This window comes from Polypterus senegalus, chromosome 17 (assembly GCF_016835505.1).
Source record: "Polypterus senegalus isolate Bchr_013 chromosome 17, ASM1683550v1, whole genome shotgun sequence".
NCBI classification, from domain to species: Eukaryota; Metazoa; Chordata; class Cladistia; order Polypteriformes; family Polypteridae; genus Polypterus; species Polypterus senegalus.
This window is the reverse complement of record NC_053170.1, coordinates 1,525,038-1,547,289: the sequence shown is the minus strand read 5'-3', so window position 1 is coordinate 1,547,289 and position 22,252 is coordinate 1,525,038. Positions and strand designations below refer to the sequence as shown.

Here is a 22,252-nt window from a genome sequence, read left to right as displayed (position 1 = left end):
CACAGACCACCATGATCAGTGATAACGCTTTAATACGTCACGTCCCCTAACGCGCAGTAAAGAATCTTCATAGTAAGAGCCAAGTTGAGATGGAAAGAAGCCTTCTCCGAATAAATGGGGGTCGACCCGTCCATGAAAGGGTCCGCTTACAACGAGACACAGGCGTGCGGGGCTGAGCCTGGCTGCTGCGCGTGTCCCTTTGGGCTTCTGTCACCTTGAACGTCTTGCAAAGGGCAGGTGCTCCATACAAATCAACCGAGTGAGAATATAGCGCCTTTCTGAAATGCTTCGAATATTCCGATACGAAAAAACACGTTTAGTAACCCGTGCACGTTGTCATTTAATATATTCTGTCATTTCAGTGAAGTTTCTTTGCAAAATTTGGTTTTAATACGAAATCCGTTTAACAAAGTAACCAATCAATACATTTTTAAGGGGCTACGCAGCAGTCCCCGATTTAAGAATTAAATCGGTTAAAGGCGCTATACAAACATCACCACTTCGCTATGACACTCGGTCTACAATGGCCACTTAACAGATGTTCAGGCTCAACTTCAGTGATTATTTTCCAGAATGTCCTGGGACGGGACTGCCGCTACGTAAAAGCGCGACATCTAAACATGCAACTCTACCAAACTGGGCTTTGAAAGCAGCGGTTCGAAAATGAAAATCTCGGCGTCTCGCTAGACAAGCGTCACCAATGACCGATCGGGTGGACAATCTGTCCGCACCGGTCATCTTCAGGACAGTTTGGGCGACGCCGTTTCTCCCCGAGGTTGTCTTTTTAAGGGTCTTCTTTCACTTACCGCTCCACCTCGGCAGAGCCCAAGCAGGACGGTAGGCTGCTGATTTGGGCAGCAGTTCAAGGCTACAAGGGTGATAGGCGCGTATCTGGACGGTGGGAGGAAATGATACAAAAATAATAAAATAAGCCAAACATCTGAACGCGGCTCTACCAAGTAAATATTGTGTAGACGGCTCAGTTACTGTTCAATTATCTCTGAATTATGTCAACACGGCCCACAGAGCGCGCCAGATGTGCGCCAAGTCATTCTGCATGCCAAGCAAACAGTGCCACCTAGCGGAGAGCACCGCACATGCAGTTACTGCCACGAGAAACGCATGGCACCGTTGTGCGCGTGTCCGCGCGCTCTTACGTGGGTTGAATGCTAGCAACTGGAGAAAGCGAAGACCACCGGACACATTTTGGGGGTTTCAAGCCCGTTGCCCATCACATACTGAGACCACACCAGGTCAGCCTGTAAGGTGGACACAGAAGCTCACTCACCTGAAGTGACACACTGCTATGGGATTGGGATTTATGACACATTCCGGGAGTTTGTCCAAAAACGCACGAGAATTGTGAAAAGGACAATTACCAAAAAGTCTCAACAAAGGCAGGCAAGCCCAATCCGCAGTACCATAATAGAGATCTCTTTATTATAGTGCATTTTTCAGACAAGTTACAACATGGTAAAAAAAAAAAAAAAGTCTCCGCACTCGCATGGAAGATTCTCGAGTCGCGCAATGGACTTTGATCTTTATTTAAAGCTTCACATCTCAGAACTGACCGACTAGAAGATGGGAGGCGGCATAGGACTTCCTTTATACACGTAGTGGAGGCCTAAAGCACATTTAACTGGGGTGGCGCACCATTTGAGGCTCACTTTCCCTCCGCGTGCTGGCCATTTGTATAAAGCTGCTCAAGTGTCTCCATACCATCATGCAGTTTCAGGAGCCTTACACAAATGCCACTCTTCAGTCATGGGTGTGTGATATGCCAGGTGCCAATGATCAATACAGAGACAATGACACTGCTCATGCTGCATGTGCATTAACAACAAAGGCCCACACGGACCTCCGTGCCACCTGGGCTCCACACCAACCTGCCAGCAAAACAAGTGACTTGTGAATCAAACATCCACAGGCAAGGAAATTTAGTCATCTTGGGAGTGCACCATCATCATAATATGCTGAATTAATGGCTCTGGAAAGACAGAAACAAAGCCTACAATGGTGTCGATGCTGTCTGATTTCAGTCAGTTTCAGCTATCAGGTTCATAAAGGCCTGCACCAGGAATTCTGCCAGTAGGGGACACTAAACACCATCTTAAAGCTGGGACCACCCTCCCTCCCCCCAGTAAAATCAAAAAGCCCAGCACACATCTATCTAGATGCCTGACTCGCACCAATTTGCAGGCACAGATCTAACCCCACATGGAAAAGCCAGAGGATCGTAGTCGGAGGCAGGTAGTGTTGTTTAAAAAATACAATACTGTTTCCATAAGAGGTGTAAGGCACAATGCTAAGAGGCCGCTCCCACTCCACACTTACACACAGTCTCTCACTCACTCACACACACACACACACACACAAACACGCACACTCCAAGGGCTGCGCCAACAGACCCCCAGATTGCAAGGAAGTAAAGGGGTTTGGGGAGAAGGGGAAGAGCCAGTATTGCCTTCTTGCACAGCCAAAGGAATGCATTACTTCTGGTTCCTGAGCTGATTTGACAGCCAATCAAGTCCCTCATAAAGGCCATCCCCGCTGGTGGCACAGGTAGCCTGAATGTACCAGTTCCGGTGTCGCAGAGAGTGCAAACCCAGTTTATCCGTGATCTCAGCAGCATTCATGGCATTCGGCAAATCCTACAAGACAAAGAGGAAGTCAATCACTGAGCAGGCAACTTTAATTATAAATGGGCAGAGCCAGTCAGGCAACAATAAACTGACAGCAAACGTTATCAACAGGAAGATAAGCAAGGAGAAGGCAATCCACCCCAGGACTAAATGTACATGTGACTAATTATTTCCAGACATTTATATTTGGTTAACTGGCAATTTCAAAATGGCTGAGAGAGAGCGCTAGTGTGTGCCGTGAGGAGTCTGTCCATGTCTGTGTGGACGGCCTTCAGCCTGAATTAAGAAAGCTTAAGAATTTTACACAAGTATTGTCATCCAGAAGACTCCCTCGGCACCCCATAACTCATTAAGCCACCATAATTTAATAACATTTACACAATGTGGACTAAAAGCAGGCTGTAGATAAATGTGGAGCTCCTTCAGCAGTCAGAGGCAGCACAGCCCTACATTGAAGAGCTTCAGCCTCTAAAAGGAACTCACTTAGGCAACATTCCCAGTTTAACCATCCCAAGAATACACTAGGATTTGCTACTTCACAGATTAATGCCCCATCCATTTATGGAGTAAGAAACTGGCCCCCTAAAACGCCCCTTCTGTCCGAGGTGTCCATTTAATGAGCACTGGGTCTAAAAGACCAGCAGTGAACAACAATGGAGGAGTATGGTGCGTCCTTTATTTATTAATGTGAACAGAAAGGCAGCGTCAAATACAAAACAGGAAAGACGCAAAGACACCCACTGACAACGTACCTTGACAAGCCCACTTAATCGAGCATCGGGGCACAAAGCCAATCCCCAGCAGCACCGAGCAACCATCACAGGGCTCACCTGTACACACAGTGTCATCTCCAGGCAGAGGAGTAGCTTCAGTGACAGACTTTTGTCACCGTCCTGCTCCACTGACAGACTGAGGAGATCGTTCCTCCCCCACACTATGCGACTCTTCAATTCCACCCGGGGGAGTAAATGCTAACATTAATTTTATTTTAATATTTTTCATTTTTATTACCATTTAATTTAATATTGTTTCTTTGTATCAGTATACTGCTGCTGGATTATGTGAATTTCCCCTTGGGATTAATAAAGTATCTATCTATCTATCTATCACCCAAAAGGGGCCACTTTAATGATACCAAGTAACTGAGCCTGCACCTTTAGACATGTTGGCAATGTGGAAACTCCATACGGACAATGCCAGGGTACAAGGGTTTAAAGGCAGGGTGTGCTGGACTTGTGAGGTGGAAGCACCAACCACTTTAAAAAAGTCACACAAAGCTCAGCTTCCACCTCACAAGTCCCAGACACTTTTGTTTTAGTGAAACTTTATTTCAACTGAGAGGATTACTTGCTTTATGCATAGTTACAGTATATACTCGTGGGTAAGTCGGGGATTGATTTTATTGTATCATTTCTGGGGTTTTATAATGTCGGTTGTAGAAGTTGAATGTGCTGTTGGTCCAAGAGATTACGATATGCTAACGCCTGCCCACCTGAGAGAGTAACTATGGAGCACGCTGCGTGTTTTTTTTTTTCCTATGTGGGTGCAGCAAAGCGCGGTTATCAGCAGGTGCTCCTCACCCCTCTCTATTGTGTCTATGTGACCACACGGTAATACCGAAACTATTCCAAAGCAACATTTTTCACGGATTTGTGTATGTCACACTCTCAAACTTTTATCGTAAGAGCATCCCTTATCTACAATGAAGCAGTCGATCAGAAGAAAATATGAAGCTGGTTTTAAATTAAATGTCGTTTAAGTAGCATAAGAAACTGGTAACTGTGATGCTGCAACAAAATTCAATGCATCTGAGAAACTGGTGTGAGGCTGGAGGAGGCAAGATGATGTAAAAAAAATAAATTTAAGTGTCGCATTTTTGAATGGCCGTATAAGTCGGGGTCTGATTTTATGATTGAGTTTTCAGGTTTCAAGACCTGACTTATACGTAAGTGTCTGTAAAGACGACAATGTGCAGCTCTGACTGATATGAAGCTGAAGTTCAACAGGTCAATGTTTTTCTTGAACGGAGTCACTCTGATGTTAGAATCTGACGGACTTGAGGGAAACCTTTAACCAGAATGATCAAAACTGTCCCGGACAAGCCCAGCAGATGTTATGGTTGGTTCACAGTCATCGACACCAGCATCTCTTACTTGATCCTGTCACTGCATTTACAATTTCCTGTCAAATTCATGGAGTGGTGCAAACCCCACCCTGTGCATGATTTAGAAATACAGAGACAGCAATATGATGCAAGTGTGCATTTTAAGTCATTTTGGTTGACATATCCGCTAAATAAGCATAAATGTTTCTTCCCGAGTTTGTTCTGAAAGGTGTACTCGTCAAACACAAACAGCTTCAAGACCAGTTGTGTGGGGCACAGTTGGCTACTCTCTGCTTTGGGAGGTACGTTATGACTGCACATCTCATTCAATTGATGATAAAAATGGACTTTCAGGCAGTAAGCTCTCACAACGTGCTGCTTGGTAAACAGGAAACAAGATCGTTAAGGATATTCCAAGTTATTGGGAGGGAAAGTTTAGAGTGCAGACAGGCAACTTCCTTAAAATTTGGATTCTGGGCAAACGCAAACCCTCACGTTTTGTTTCGTTACTGCATTTTGAATTTGCTGCTCTCTTGCCAGCATGGGGACCTCTACAGGGGTCAGCATGCGATAATGGCTACTGTTACTAGAAGATGAAGCGTTTTAATTTGATTCTACAGCATATATCACAATTGAGGAGATCTTTTTAAATTCTGAACATAGTCAACATGGGAGGTAAAAGTTAACCTGTAACACAAAAACCAGACCTCTTGTGAAAATTCATCTCATGCAAAATTTCTTTTTAAGTGGAAATGGATTTCAAGTATTTCATCAGCCTCCATAGTGGCTTGGGGGTACATAACACACATGTCAATACCTTGTGTAAATTTACATCTGAATTATGCCCTGTGTGATGTGAAACTATGTTAAGTAGGGCTGTCAACAAATATTAGAAAGTTTCCTCTTTAAAAATGTATTTTATTAAAAAAGTTCAATGTGGATTTGAATTTCTTACAGCTACACACTTGTACATTACATTAGGATTTACTGCTAGCACAGAAACAGTTTAGTAAACTTGCACACATGATGCTAAAGAAACATACTTGGCAGCATCTTTAAAAAAAAAAAAAAATAAATAAAAATATTTACTTATTTATTACTTTTTACTCGTGAAGCTTCACTGCAGCTCAGAAGACATTCATACTTCACACACTGGCAAACTTTGGCCTGTCAGTAACGACTGAACAATGTGTGTGAATAATGGAGCTGACTGTAGGGGTTAGGGGTGATCTAACCTGCCGTTTCTATTAAACACAAATCCCAGCAACTGACCATGTGAACCGATAAGGAAACAAATCAATAGACACAGTAGTACAGTATGGAACCAAAGCAGAAAGAACGGGATTTGCGCATTCTAATTGTATTCTCCCCTGTTCAGAGCTGACACTGGCACAAGGGGAGGCACTGCAGGGCCGGCACACGTACCCCTCACTCAATCATATTCCCGTTAACATGACAACAGGGGTTCAATCACTGGGTTAGGGGACAGAGGAGGAAGACGAGGGGGCAAAAAGAAGAAGCAGAATTTTTAAAACACACACCTGTAATGCTAACAGTTTCACAGCAGAAACAGCATTTCTGGTAAATCTTACCTGTTTATTTGCAAAAACAAGCAAAACAGCATCACGCAGTTCATCTTCTGCCAACATCCTCGTCAGCTCTTCTCTTGCTTCATTTACTCTTTCTCTGTCATTGCTATCGACAACAAAGATGAGGCCTACAAAAAGAACAAAAACACTGATGTGAAGGAAAGCAAAACATCTTTAAGCGTTTGTGCAGGAATTCAAAAGGAATGTAGCTTTGAGCCTGCCCTAAATTGGCCACAAGGCACATTAAAAACAAACTTAAAATCAAGTGCTGACAAAATGCATTGTGGAAGTAATGAAGCAGAATCTGAAGGCCTAATGTCCATCATACGCTAAACACCATTAGTCACTATTTACTGCAGGAAGCGCACCAGGGATCCTTATTCTATCCCCAAGGCACTGTGATGTAGGTGGCGAGAACAAAACCAAGACGGAGGCCGAGCACAACTTGGATAAGTGGAGGCAGATGATGAGAGAGATGATTCTTGTGCCCAAGGGCGATCAAGTAAAGCAGGTTGTGCAATACCTGAAAATTGACAACGAGCCTTTCAGAAATATTTTGACATGAAGATAGCTTTTAATTTTATAATTAAAACTGAAGATGAGCCTGCATGACTAAATGCACGACTCTACATCGGTAACAACGTTTATTCCTGAAGTCTACAAAAATGTTCAATTTAAATATGGCCTATCAAACTATGTAATGGAATTGATTAGCAGCAATGCACTACCGTGAAGTTTATTAAATAATTTAGCTGAATTATAGGGGCAGAGACCAGCGGGTCAAACGGCTTGTATGGATTAGGGTCTCGTCCTTTTTGAGATCCCAACTTCCTCTCCTCATCTCAAAGCTACATGAGGGTCCAAACATTTTGGTAGTCAATGTTAAGAAATATTTTTCACATATTTTACAGCAGCCACATTTGTCCTCCTCTTTAAAAGATCACTTCTATATTAACTGTTCTTCTATTTCCACTCTTATTTTATGTTTATGTAATAAGAATTTTACTTTTCAAATACAATGTAAACAAGCCAATCTTTTTTGGCAGCCGGTCTTTTAGTACTAAACATGACATGTAGACAGATATGAAAATTGTCAGCAAGTAGTTGTCTGAATCACAAACAGGGTGAAACCTGTATAACCAATATTTAATAATCTGAAAACCTCAAAACCAAGACAATGAGGAGAAGGAAGGGAATTTAGAGTGGCAGGCAATCAACCGGGCTAATTACAGATAATGGCTGCTGTGCTAGGTGTTTCTTGCAGTGTTACAGTGCTGAAGAATGGCATGAAAGGCAGCACAATGGTCCCTTTCACATGCGCAGGCTACCTCAGGAATTTACGGGTAAATTGCCAGGTCAAGTGCATGTGTGAACAAACCCGAGGTTGAGCAATCCAGCCATTTCCTGTGCTCTAGGTGTGAAGAAGTCTAATAAAAAAAAAGGTCAGCGCCACAAGGGACGTGGAGCATCATGACAAACTCACTAGTGAGGAAGGACGCTGAACAGTTGAGATGCCGTCACCATTCAGAGGTATTCTTGTAAACGGCTAACTGCCCCAACTCCTCCTCTGCCAATCAATCCACAGTCTCTAAGAGCAATTGTGCCAACCCATCAACCACAACAAGGACGCCTAAGACCACCTACTGAAAACTGTACAAAAAGTGTATTTTTGGAAAGACTTCCAATATGTAGCTACGTTTGGTTCTATGCCAAAATTCAAAAGTTAAAATGTAACTATTGCAAGGCCATTAAAAAGAGAGTGGGCTTTGGTTGCTTTAAAACAAAAAAAAAAGAAACTCTAAGAGGCAAGATAATACAGTTTACATAGCGATGAGCTGCCAAACGTAAAATAGAGGCACAGGACAGGGATAGGGCCCAGTAAGAGGGGGGGGAAGCAAGGAAGGACAAGGACAATGAAACAGACATCAGGGCAGTGAAAGACACCCAAAGAGTGCCCTACAAATGAGGACCCAAAACATCAAGCCAGTGGTGGGCATATGAACAGGCAGAACCCACAGTTAAAATGGGCCGACACAGTTGACATCTAACACAGTATTTATATCACAGGCTACAAATAGACTATCATGAGCAAAGTAAGAGTGTCAATCTGTTTTCTATCATTAACACTTCACAGAGGTGTATATGGAATCCATCGATGCTTCTTTAAGAGATTAATAACTTTTCTTCCCCCCCCCCCAAAAGTTACTATTTAATTGCAGTGCTCACAAAATTTTGGCTTTTGCATTGAGACTCTCCCCTTCTTTGAACCAACTGTCCTCAGTCAGGTACGCAGCAGCTTTAGTGTTCACCTCAAATCTCAGCATCAGCACATTTGAAAACTTCAACGGGCAGTTAGCTGTATATGCAGGAATTGCATTGTTTGTTCCCCCGAGGGAAGGGGTGACTTTGAGAATAGGCAGCAGCCAATAATAATAACTGAGTGTTTGGGAGACTTTTTTAATTTGTGAATTGCTGCATAAGGTAAGATGTACCTTCTTACTGACGATTAGGATGCTTTTCCATCTCCAAGAACCATTTTTTTTTTTAAAACTTCTTCCACTTCTCTAACTTGTCACATTATTGATTTCTGTATCTTATAACATTCATTTTTTAAATTTCCTCAATAACTCCAGTATACACTGAAAAAAATTCTTTAGTTTGACAAGTATTGGCTTATGAGACCAGTATCTTCTACTCAATGCAATAAGATTTTCTGATTTACTTAAGATGTACAGTGATCCTCTGCTATATCGTGGATTTTTCTGTGGAACAAATCTAATTTTATACGTACATTGTACACTACGGTAGACAAAGTTTCGCGTTACGATACCCAGATGATTTCTTACAAGGCCCATTATTGGCTGAAAGAGGAGACTCAACCAATCAGAGCAGGATTTTCATTCTCTTGGGCTCCGATTGGCTGTTGCTAATGTGGTGTAACCTCGCAAGAACAGCGAGCGTTGCTCCCCGATGCATCTCAGTTTTCTGCGTATTGCGTACCTTGCTTGTGGTCCAATTGTTGTGAGCAAACTTTTTGTTTTAAGCCCTATGATGGCTCCCAAGCATCCTGCATCTTCTAAGTCTTCTGGTAGTAGTGAGCCTAAGCACCAGAGGAAGACCTTGACCATTCAGGAGAAGGTAAAACTGTTGGATATGCTTCGGGAAGTAAAGTGTTACGTAGACATCACTCACCATTACGGCTTGAATGAATCGACGGTACGCTACATTATTATTATGTTACTCATATCCTTAGCCCGACATCCACATATCATATGCGTTTACAAAGTGTGTTTTAATAAGTTTACATGTGTTTAAAGCGTGTCGGAGGGGTATTTTAAGGCTTAAACTATTAAAAAATGTTAAATATTTATATGGTCTTTCTATATCAGATTTTCACATATCGTTGATGGGTCTGGAACGTAACTACAGTCATAGGCGGCGGATCACTGTAATAGTATATTCCACACACCATATGGATTAAAACACAGATCTTAGAGGAATAACATCAAGAATAAATTTTAAATAATGTCAATGGTCAGTTAATCCAACAAACTTTAAAGTTGTGATGTATGGGAAATCACATGACATGACTTCTCCACACAGTCACGCCAAGGCATTTTCACTACTTCGGCAGATAAAGGTTTTTGTCTTAAATGACCGTCTTTATGTAAGTATAGAGGAACTGCATGATGTGTGATCTTCAGGTTACAGTTAAACACAAAGCTGCCTTCAATATATTGAAACAAATTCCCCAACCCTGTTTTCAAAAAACAGCTTTGGTCCTGTGTCAAGACATTAATGCCATATTTGACTTGGGGAAAATGCAAACCCCAGTCCCAAAAAGACTACAATAAATGAACTACATATAAATGCCCTTTCTGTGGAGTGGCAGAACAATGACTTACCCTGTGTGTTCTGGAAGTAGTGCCTCCACAGTGGACGAATTTTATCTTGACCACCTACGTCCCACACTGTGAAACTGATGTTTTTATATTCTACGGTTTCCACATTGAAACCTGTCCAAAACAAAAAAACAAGTTACATTTTTAAGATAACAAGAATGATCTGTGGCCTATCAATATTTTGTTGTAGTAGAAATGTTGGAGACAAAGGACAGATAAAAATACACCCATTGTACAGACACAGCTCTTGAGTCAATCATCATTACTCATTTGGTCCACTTGTTAATGAAAAAATAAAAAAAAATAAAATTGAGATTTTTCCAAGGTAAAATTGTTACATTCTTTAATTGTGGCACCACCGGGTGGCGATGTGTTGATGTTGATTAGCACTGCAAGTAAGAATTCCACTGTGCACATGACAAAAACGAATCCCTATAAACCAGTTTAACCGCCATGTTCCACAATTAGCCGGTTGCCCCCAAATCTTTTTTTCTTCCATCATTTGACACCACTTCACACCATATTTTATATGGCCTCATCCCCTCCACCTTCTCCTTGGTACATCGTTTCTAAATACAGTACATTAAGCAAGTCATGAATAAGGGAGACGAGCTCTAACTAAGGTTTGAGCCTCTGCCTCGTTGAGGTCTGCCAGGTGGTCAGAATTACTGACGAGGCATTTGGGCTCGTGCTTCGCTCCTACAGCGATCTTCCTTTTGGAATGAATTAAAATTTTTCCAAAAAACATCAACATGATCAAACAAGTTTTCTCCACATCAACTACTTCTTAAGAAGACATAAAATAAATTGGTATCCTTGTAGAAGTATTAATGGATCAATCAGTGGCAGGTGTGGTTGACTAAATACACAAATGCAAACCTCATTTGAATCTTCAAGACCCATGTTTTGCTTTACCTCACTAGGATTATGAGTATCATGCATTAATATTGACAGATCCCACACAGTCCAAGTTAATACAGAAAAACATTTCATCTGATTCTTTCAAAAAAGAAAAAAAAAAGTTAATAAAAGCTAATTTTGCTAATTTTATCAATGTGCAAATTGTCATGAACAACTTATACCACAGTAGTGGGATGTGAGAATTAGGGATACACTTTTCAATTATTTTTGTTTTTTTATTCTTGTATCCAAACTTGGCAGATTGGGAAAAAAATCCTTTCACAGGGAGTTTATTTTTGAAGAGGAAGGGTGTGGTTGTTGCCTTTGATATCAGGGAAATATTTTATACATGTGATGAGGATGGATAAGATTAGAAATGAGGACATCAGAGGGTCAGCTCAAGTTGGATGGTTGGGAGACAAAGTCAGAGAGGTGAGATGGTGTTGGTTTGGACATGTGCAGAGGAGAGATGCTGGGGATATTGGGAGGAGGACGAGAAGGGTAGAGCTGCCAAGTAAGAGGAAAAGAGGAAGGACTAAGAGAAGGTTTATGGATGTGCCGAGAGAGGACATGCAGGTGATGGGTGTGACAGAACAAGATGACGAGGACAGGCAGAGATGGAGAAAGGTGATCCGCTGTGGTAACCCCTAACGGGCGCAGCTGAAAGAAGAAGATATATACAGTGTGTGTGTGCGTATATATATATCAGTTACAGGAACATCAATATAAGACAGCTGGATTAAAAAGTACTCGGGAAAATCCAGCTATTCTTATCTAAGAAGACAGCATCATGGATGCACACTGCTTCTCTCCATGTCAAACTATACAACTGGATTCTGTCTCTCAGTCTGAAGCAGTTTAGTTTGGGCAGAAGTGATGAGCTGGTAACATAAGACAAGACTGCACTGTCACAATTACTGCTACAGAAAATCGTTCCATAAAAAATGAAGAATGGATTCTAAAAGTCCTGTAATGTAAAAAACACAAAGAACTACTATTATACCTCAAATGATTATACTGCAGGTTCATGAATGTAAACTGAATGTTCATGTATTAATTTCCAATATAAAATTTAAAACACATCTATCACTGAAATTGTATTAAAAATGAGCATCATTTAACTAGACAAGTTAATCAAAAGAAAATCACTTAATAGCAAACTGGCTACTCATAATTACACAAACTCTGTAAAGAAATCCCCCAAAGGAGCATTTAAACCAATTTAAACTCGAGTACCTACCAATGGTGGGGATGGTAGTGACAATCTCGCCAAGCTTCAGTTTATAAAGAATTGTTGTCTTTCCAGCAGCATCAAGTCCCACCATTAAAATTCTCATCTCTTTCTTGCCAAAGAGTTTCTTAAACAGGTCCCCAAACATGTTACCCATGGTGCCAGGCTGTTAAGGGGGAGACTGAAAGAGGAGGAAAAAAAAAAGAGCAATAAGGAGAGGACAGTGGGAACCTGGGCTTCTTCTCAGTCTGGATTTCAGTTGTGGACTGGTTGTTGTTCAGAATTCAAACCTTGACCCCAATCAACGAGGGCAGATTCTCTTTGGCTGCCAATGCTCCTCTTTAGACAGGTGTTCCTTATTTTCACTCCAATAAATGTTTCAGATACTGGCAGCGCAATAAAACTTGTCAAAAGTAAAGGACTGTTGCAGCTCTGTCATAGGAAAATGTGCAAGTCCCCAGAAGAAGAAGAAAAAAAAATCAAATCGGGAGTGCTCTGCCCTCGACTTTCTCGTATACTCAGATATGGGGACGGATATTTGAGGAGTAAACTGCAAGACAACGATTATATTTTTATATCATGTACATTAAAGAACCATCAACAACAAATCAAATTAATAATATATTGAACAATTATTATGAAAGTTGAATAATCAGACTCTGCAGCTGCATAAATAAAAGGTAAACTGCCACTTCTGGCTTGTCAGAAATGACCCAAGAGTTGATTGAAATCTACGTTTTGTGCCCAATACCTGTAGGCAAAATTTGGTTGACCAAAGTGAAAGCAGACTCAAGTTATTAGGTTTACACACACAATTCTAAAAATGGTATTTTCAGACTCTGGGAGGTCTAATATGTCGAGAGTCATCAAAATCTCAAGATGGAACTTTTGGAGGATTCCAATACTTTCCCTGTACTTCATATATGAGAAAGTCAGAGAGGTCTAATATGTTGTGATTCATCAAAATCTTGGATGACTACAATACTTTCCTTTCCTTATACATCGTATACGAGTAAAGTAAAAAGAAATGATTCGGTTGATAAGATAGCTCAGGCTGTCATTATATAAAGGTCCAGCCAGCATCAGATGACAGCCACCATGATGGGGTAATTTGAGTCACAAATGCAGGTATAAAGCGGCATAAACAAAATTACCCACCTGGATTTGCAGTGTGGCTGAGTTGGCATTATGAAAGTGTGCCCAACTGCAGTCCAAACAGCATTTATAGATAAAGAATCAAACTTTCTAATCAAGCTCCTTAAGGACGCCAAATGTTTTCATAAATGATAATTCAATTCTAATAAGGCCGGGCCGCACTTGTCACATTATTCAGGTTTGACAGATGTCCTGATATCATGACGGCTGAATAAAAAAGTAATCTGGGTCAACTCCATGCATCCCTTGGGAGAGTGCAGCACTGACTGTGGTGACAAATCATATTAAACGAGATGCAGTTATACAAGCTAAAACTGTACACTACATTAGCCACAGACACTACCACCAAACCACAGTTAGTTATGTATACAAACACAAATAAAAAGAAAAAACTCAACCCAAGTGGTGGCCTCAGTGCCTTTAACATGGATGTACTTTCACAGTGTGGGCCACTTCAGACGTCACATCCACACGGGTGTCTACTGGCTGTGAACTAGAGGAGGAATGTATTCTACACGTTAGGTGGATTTCTACTTAAACCAGCAAGCTCTCTGGAAGGTTGCTGAACAAACAAATACGACTGGAGTGAGTAACTATGGGTCCAAGTTAACGCAACACAGAAACGTTGAACTGTAACAAAGTTCAGTGAATAGTAAAAATATCAAAGCTGAAAAGTTAGCATCCTCCTAAATAGTGGTTAAGACAGAAAGAAAAAATGCAATTCAGCACAGCAGCAATTTGCTGCATCCTTTGAGTGAGGAAAAGCACTCAAACTGACACAAAGGTAATGATCTACTAATTCTCTTACAAAATTGCATCTGGAAGCAGCTAATCCGCACAATTCTGATTTTTGGGATTTGAGGAAAGTCCATTGAGTTTTAGGTGCACACATGCACACAACACTCACCTGAGCTCAACTCACATGGCCTGTTGTTTCAGTGTTAGACAGGAGCATCTACTGTACGGAAATTTACTTTACACAACAATTGAGTACAACTTCCAACTCTTTTACTTGCTTTCCAAAACTACTACTTTCGGAAAATTCTATGCATAAAGCTCCAGCTGACCAGACTGGTGAACACTTTCGTCTCAATACATCCTACTGTACAACACTCTGGAACAGCTCAATAATTGGCTTATATTCCTGAAGCTTGTTTACTTTCTCAAGGGAAGTAAATATTTGAGAATGTTCTCTTGTCTGAAGAAAAAAAAAAAAAAGTATTTTAAGGGAAGACACTCTGACCAAAATGAATGTTTAAATATAAATACATTGCCAGTCTGTTAATTCTCCAATAGTATAAAGTCAGTAATGTGAATGGGCCTGTTTAGATCCAAACGTTAAAGCACAACAAAGTTCGTTTTCTTGGCTGATAATGTGCAACACTTTTAAAATTTGATAGACTCGTTTGAAAATTCCTTTACTGGATACTTTTATCCAAAGCAATAAACAACAATCAGTAAGTACCAATGGACGCACTAACTGATCCAACATCTGGCTGATCTGGGACAGATAACTGTTAAAAGCTTTTTTTTTTTTTTTGCCCCCCTCTTTTGTGTTTTTAACTTGTTTGTTGACCTCTCATAAGCAAAAACAAGTCAAATTTGACCCAAACTGCCACTTTCTCGAAGTTTTAAATACAAAATTGCCCGTCACCAACAGTCACTGTGAAAGATTCAAATGAAGTGGAAATGTCACAAATGTCACCAAAGGCAGGCCTAAGCTGTACACAGATGTCCCGCTGCTCAACGCTGGCTCAGTACACTCCTAGGCAACGCTTGCAACTGGGCAGCACAAAGGAATGAGTAGCAGTATTCAGAAATTTCCCTTGCTGAAAATAACTTGGTAATAAAATTGTCCAGTCCAACAAAGCGGCTGCATATCTTAGTACCTGGCACCCCCTGACACAATGTTCATTCTAAGCACATGACTGGCGCTGTTATGCTATGGCAATGTAAGAGCAGACCAAAGATGAGCCTAACTATAGAGAACTCTGATAATCAATGTCAGAAGATTTGGGGGGTAGGAGATCGCCTGCAATAGCATCTGCTCAGCAGTTTGCCAAATACACTTCAGCAGTTCTAGACATTCAACACAACTCAAGAGGAGCAGAGGGAGCCCAGTGCACACGTGCCAGCTGACAGCATCACTATAAAGGGCCACAGTGAGCTGCACGTTTTCACTGCGACTGATTTCAGAAATTGAACACAAATCCTCCTTTAAAGCTGCCTATAATGCCCACATGTCTCTTATAAATAAATTCAAAATAATGGAAATTGAAAATTGAACTGAAATTTTAAAATGCCTTCAATAAGAACCGTAATACTCCAGGTGTTCAACTTATGTCATATTCAATTAACACTTCCAGAAGGGCTTACTTAAATTTTTTCCTTATTGTCATCAATGAAAGAACACCTTTAGTTGCAACGAGAAAGTGCCACTGCCTTTATCTTTTTAAATGGGAGCTGCCCAGCACAGTGTAAATTAATGTGCAAATTATTTTGAAAAAATAGTAGAATAAGTTAATTGAGAAGAGAAAATTTTAAAGTAACGCACCTGAAGCTTCGTAACATAGCTACTACTGACAGCAGATAAGGTCCTCATATCTGTAAACACAAAAGCAATGGGACAGATGGCCAAAGAAATGCCACAATGCTTTGTGTATCGCTAGCTAGGCTTTCATGACGTGTTGTGCTTGCTGAATGGACACACACACACACACACATATCCACCACACAGCAGGGCTCAAACTGCTATTATTGGGCCGGTTTTCAAAGTCGCCATTTCAGATGTGACACTTCTTCATTGGATTCTGTTTGTGTTCATTTCCAGGTGGAGGTTTAAGGAGTAACACGAGATTGCAGTTGATGTGTTGTTTGACTTGTACAAAAAGCAAAGGAAACACGTAAGAAGCCTACTGATCCACTTTAAGAAAAACCAACAATTGGATAATGCGATTTCTGGTTAAGATCACTATTTGTTTTGTTATTTTATATTGAAAAATAAGGGCACAAAGCAGTATTATGTCGCAGCTCTATAAATTCATGTAAAGCCAATGTCACATAATTTCTAGATATGGGTTACCTGCTGACTTCAGTTGCAGATCTTGTTGCTAGACCATGTCAATTTGTTTGTTTGCCTGCCTATGGTAAAGTCATCCCTGATGGAGGATCACAGGAATCATGGGAAAGAGGGGTCCTTTCATCGGAGCAACGTTTCAGCCGTGGCACGGCCAAATGGGGAGGCAGCTAGATGGATGAGGTCTCCAGGACTCTAAAAAATATCCAAACCTAATTATGTCTTATCATCTACTGTTAAACTGTACTTCTAAATTTTTTATTATTATGCTGTCTTAAGGAATTGTTCTGTTCTGTATATTGTATTGTATTGACCCCCTACTTTTGACACCCACTGCACGCCCAACCTACCTGGAAAGGGGTCTCTCTTTGAACTGCCTTTCCCGAGGTTTCTTCCATTTTTCCCTACAAGGTTTTTATTGGGAGTTTTTCCTTATCTTCTCAGAGAGTCAAGGCTGGGGGGCTGTCAAAAGGCAGGGCCTGTTAAAGCCCATTGCGGCACTTCCTGTGTGATTTTGGGCTATACAAAAATAAACTGTATTGTATTGTAATTTAAAATAACCTAAAATCGCTGGGCATGTCATGTATTGTGATCATGTGCTGACCTTCCACCATAGCTGCCCCTTTTTGTGATGGACAGTAAAGTGCTGCCCGACAGAGCCAGCGCTGAAGAAAGGGTTAACGTGTATGGAGAGTTCAGTCACAATTTTGGCCCTTTACATTAACACGATGGCATGAGAAAAGAAACATCATACAGTCGGACTTCTCCGGTCTGTGCCCTCTAAATCACCCACGTCCCCGATTTCTTGTTGCTGCATGCTATGCATTGTGCTTGTCACTCACCTCTCGTGCACACGGGTAACTTAACACAGAAATCAAACCTGCTTGGTTTAATCAAAGTGAGTCACAGAGTAGTTGGAGTGCGTGGCTGGGTATGTCACACTAGGTGACTGTCCACCACAGCAAAGTGCCAACTGCTTCTGACTCACCAAGATTACATAAATGAAGGCTAGGACTTCAATTAACGTGAAACAGTCTTAACAGTCACCTCCTTTGATAGGGTTTTCATATTCAAAATTATGCAGTGTAAAAATCACATCTGCAACTGCACATGAACTAAGCAAATCTTCCTTGATGAATGGGGGAGGAGGGATGGTCCCTTGTAGCAATTTCGGAATAATGGTACTCTGATGTATTCTACAGCATCATAAAGGTATATTAATTAAAGGACTCTTTTCATTTACTCTAATTTGTTTCCCAGTGTACCATGCGACAATAGACAAAACTATTCAATGCAAGAACAAAGTTGTGACAGAAAGGGACCTGCAAATTCAACAAGTGGGCAGTGACAAAAGAAATATTTTAAAACAAGTCTGGCAAGTCAAACTGGTTCAGCACAAAAGGTAGAAGAGACCTCAAGCAAGATGCATCTGCCATCTCCAACTGTTAGATAAGAGGGGAGGCTTTAAGACCGAACCCTGCACAATCAAAATACTAGATTCTATGTCATTTATCATTCTGGGAATGTTACAAGAAATCAAGCCTCACAGTGGCATGATGGGCATTTCAGGGTGGCATGGGGGTGCAGTGGTAGTGCTGCTGCCTTGCAGTCAGGACACCAAGGTTCACATTATGGGTCCTTCCCATGTGGCTTTTCTCCATTAGTGTAATGTAAAGGTCATGCAGGTTAGGCGAATTAGCAATGTTAAAATGGCTCTATGGAGCATGTATGGCGTGTTGAGTGTGTTCACCCTGCGATGGACAGATGCCCTGTCCCAGGACTGTTCCTGCCTTGCCCCCTATGCTTGCTGGGATAGGCTTCAGCACCCCATGAGCCTACTCAAGATTAAGCGGGCTTTAAACATGGAACAGTGTTTTAGACTGTCATAAGGTACACTTCAAGTGCACACTGGGCCAATTTATAGGCGCTATCTGTGGAATATGAAGAAGAAAAAAAAATTAGGCCAGAACCCACATGAACACCTGAGGTCTTCTTTATCATTCTTATTGATCTCATAGACAAAATTGTCACTTTCAGAAAAAAAATATGCAAAAACAACGGTTTAACAGTAGACTGAGAGCAGAAGCAAGTACAATAATTAAACTAGTAGTTAAAACAATGACAACGAGAACGACAAGTCTGGAAAAGGCAAAAAAGTACATAAACTTAAGAACAAGAAATTTGACAAACGACAGGAGTCCATTCAGTCCATCAAGGCCGTTTGTGTAGCTAATAGCTAAGATGTCCCAGTATCTCATCCAGATTCTTCTTGAAGGTTTTCAAGGTTTCTACTTCAACTACGTGTCAATCAGAGTGGCGTTAGTCGCATTTAAAGTCGAATGAGGTAATCATTTGACATTTTCTTTTCATTCACTCGAGACAATCATCGGAAGTTACGCGACTTGAGTTGTAATTGCAAACGAGTAAGATAAAAACCAAACTGATCTCACCGCGCATTTTCAAATGAAACGACACTCCTGTTTGGCGCATTACACGCTTCGAAACTCTCCCTCGCCCGCTTTTGGAGACAAACCCCCCGGGAGGCCGCGGTCCCAGCATCTCGCCTTCATTAGCGCGCCCGTAGCCCTGGCGAGAAAACGGCGTCACACGTTTGATTTTCAAACGGGTCATACTAAAATGGCGAAAAACTACTTTGACGTGGGGGAACATTTTCGCAGGGACTTGCTACAAATCACCGCGCTCTGCGGCATCGGCAATTCCGCATTCGTTATTAAGCCGAGGCCAAGCGCCCTGGCAACGCGTAGCCATGTGTCTCAACCAACAGCAGCCGTCGGCGCTTTCAACCCGAGGAGGACTTCGCTGGTTGTTCAGTGAAGAGATGTGACTCGACACTATACACTTTCAATCAAGCAGTCGCCCCGCTGTTTATCTTTCCGGCACTTAAACACTTTACCTCGGAGCCGCAACTTCTCGATTCTTCTAAAGATCTGCCTTCCGACCGCTAACCCCAAAATGGCGTCTTCCAGTCCAGTGTGCTGGCTCATCAGCATACACACCTTCCGGGAGTGCGAGCCAATCACAAACGTTAAAGTTTACACTTAGAGTCCCGCCTTCTCAAAGCTCTGCTCCAATCGCGCTAGTAGGAATAGATTTTATGCAAATATCCCACAAGAGACGTTTACTGGGGGGCGTGGATCTAAAGCTCACCCAATTTCTACATCAAGGCATTTTCAAGTATAAGGCCGCGTGTTATGTACTCCAATGAACGAAAAGCACAAATTGAATGACGTGAAAATAAACCAGTCTATATTAATAATCGAAAAAAATGAGGCGGACTATTTAGAATTATTTTTCCGATCCCGCCCTTTTCCTGGTTGGGCGGGCTTAATGTGATGCAACCCTATAAAGGAACTGGTGCTAAAGTTAGAAAGAAGGGTATGACTAAGCGAAGGCAGGAGAAGGTGACAGGGAGTGAGTTGGATGAATGAACGAGTTCGTTAACAGTAATAATAATAAGAATGAGAACAATATTCATGTTAGTTAAGAATTATAAAGAAATAATCTGTCCGGCGAAATTTATCATTAGACGAACTGTGAGCCCCGTACTTTTCAAGCTTCGACGGCCATCCACTGTTGAAGGCTTTTGAAGCAAATGCTGTCTTAATTCATTGTAAATTTCACTTCTAAACACACAACGCAACCATATCGGAAATATAAAAAAAATAATATATAAACTTAAATAAAATGTCACCAGTTTGTAGTTAATCCGATTTGTCTATACTGTACCGTATACTGTATCTGAAAACGTTTCAATACTTTTGTAGGTTATTTTAACTAAAGTTGCAAACGTCATAAAATGGGAAGTGTGCTTTGTAAATAAATAAATGCGAGTTTTTGGCTGGGACATTTGTAACTTTCGTTTTAAAAATGTCTCGTATTGATGCTGTAAGAGCCAAACCTTAAGTTAACGTTAATGGTAAATTTAGAATTTTTAATTAGAATATAATTTAAGTTCCACATAGGTAATGGAAGATTCTTTTTTTTACCCCCTGTAAGCTAACTTGTTAATGGAATATGTTTAATACTTCATGTCTGTATTTACACAATAGAATGGTCTCAGATTGTAGGTTCATAGAAGTACAACTGGTTTTTTTTAGAAAGGTATGAAAGCATTGAGTTTCCTATTGTTATGTATGTACGTATATATGTCAGATCTTGGTACGGTGGCCTTGAGGGGAAAATGTAAAAACAAATGTTAACTTAAAACAAATTAACCAAAACACAATAGAACAAATGATCAAAAAACAGTATATTTTTGTCAGTTTTTTGTTAAGTTGTAGTTTTTGTTTTTTTACACATTTGTGTATGTGTTTTATAGTGAAACGTCAACCGAAATGACCCCTTTTATTGGCTAACTAAAATGATTGAATATGCAAGCTTTCAAGGCAACTCGGTCCCCTTCTTCAGGCGAGATGTAATCAATCATTACATAAACTTCATGTCTTTGTTAATCAAAGCCTTTGAAACTTCTGAACTGCATGTCATTCTACTTCAGCACACCAAAGATACATCTGACACAAAGATCTAAAGAGACTGAAGCAGCAAACTTTGTGAAAACCAACACTTGGGTCCTTCTCAGAACTTTTAGACTGTACTTCAAGACGAGTATTCATTGGCTGTCAGCGTTCATTCACACAGAACCTGCCTGCTCCTTTGACTGAAGACTCCATTTTGTCCGAGCAGGTCATGGACTCATTGGAGTGAGTCACTGGGCATGTCAGATTAAGTGACCGCCACCGACTCGCTAAGTAAGGTTAGTTAAATGAAAGCTACGACTGAACATTGCTGGAAAAATCATGTAACGTGACATGGCCGTTAGGGTTCATTTTGTGTTACCAAAATGGGAAAATGTGGATTTGCGAACTAAATTATTGTATGCCACTTTATGCACAACAACAACATTTATTTATAGAGCACACTTTCATATAAATGGTGCAGCTCAAGGTGCTTTTGTATTGCTCTGTTTTTAGACTAAACTAATCCATCTTCTTTAATTAGGCTACAACACATTTGAATGTGAGTGAATGTGCCTTCTACACCGTAAAACTGTAGAAAAATCAGCTCCAGGTTTGTTTGGTTTCCTAGGGTTGCGTTTATTTCAGTCCCTTCTAAACTGATCACGTTGAGCAGAGTGACGCAGTGCTTAGTGCTGCTGCCTTACACTTTCAATTCCAGTCTCGTCACTGACTTTATGGATGTTTCACCCTCTCCCCATGTACTTGTAGATATTTCTCCAGGCCTTGCCTGCTAAATCAACTGGTGACTGCTTCAACCCCGAATGAGTGACGGTACCCGGTGATAGATTTGTCTAATTTCAGCTTCATCCTGGTGGTGGGACTGGAGCAGGGCCCCAACAACCCTAAAATGGCACTGAATATCTGAACCCTCCATTCTACTGTGGCCACTCTGACATGACAAACACATTCCTAACATTACATAGACACAGCTTGGAATGACATCTAGAAAGTAATAAATCGTCCTATAGACTGTCGAAAGTCTCGAGGAAATGAAAGTTCAAGTGCACAAATTATCACGTGATTCAACCTTGCCATCTTTTAGGTGAGGCTAAAATAAATCCTTTTTTATGTAATAGTTATATAGATATACTAGGGGGCTCTGCCCCCTGCTCACT

General features: G+C 41.0%; 1 protein-coding gene across 1 annotated transcript; it reads right to left on the bottom strand.

The window, feature by feature from the left end:
* Nucleotides 1-1,413: 1,413 nt before the first annotated feature.
* Nucleotides 1,414-19,625, bottom strand: LOC120517088 (ADP-ribosylation factor 1-like). Its single transcript, XM_039739187.1, has 5 exons — nt 19,514-19,625; nt 12,378-12,549; nt 10,241-10,351; nt 6,339-6,463; nt 1,414-2,651 (listed from the first exon to the last, which is right to left on the bottom strand). Exons 2-5 carry the CDS (start codon nt 12,523-12,525, stop codon nt 2,490-2,492), a joined length of 546 nt encoding a protein of 181 aa, XP_039595121.1. The 5' UTR covers nt 12,526-12,549; nt 19,514-19,625; the 3' UTR covers nt 1,414-2,489.
* Between the last annotated feature and the right edge of the window lie 2,627 nt (nt 19,626-22,252).

Coding starts and splice junctions, on each gene's coding strand:
- LOC120517088 (XM_039739187.1), bottom strand. CDS start 12,525: ATGGGTAACATGTTTGGGGACCTGTTTAAGAAACTCTTTGGCAAGAAA. Junction 10,352..12,377: donor CACTACCATCCCCACCATTG/GTAGGTACTCGA, acceptor TGTTTTGGACAG/GTTTCAATGTGGAAACCGTA. Junction 6,464..10,240: donor CTACTTCCAGAACACACAGG/GTAAGTCATTGT, acceptor TTCTTTTTGTAG/GCCTCATCTTTGTTGTCGAT.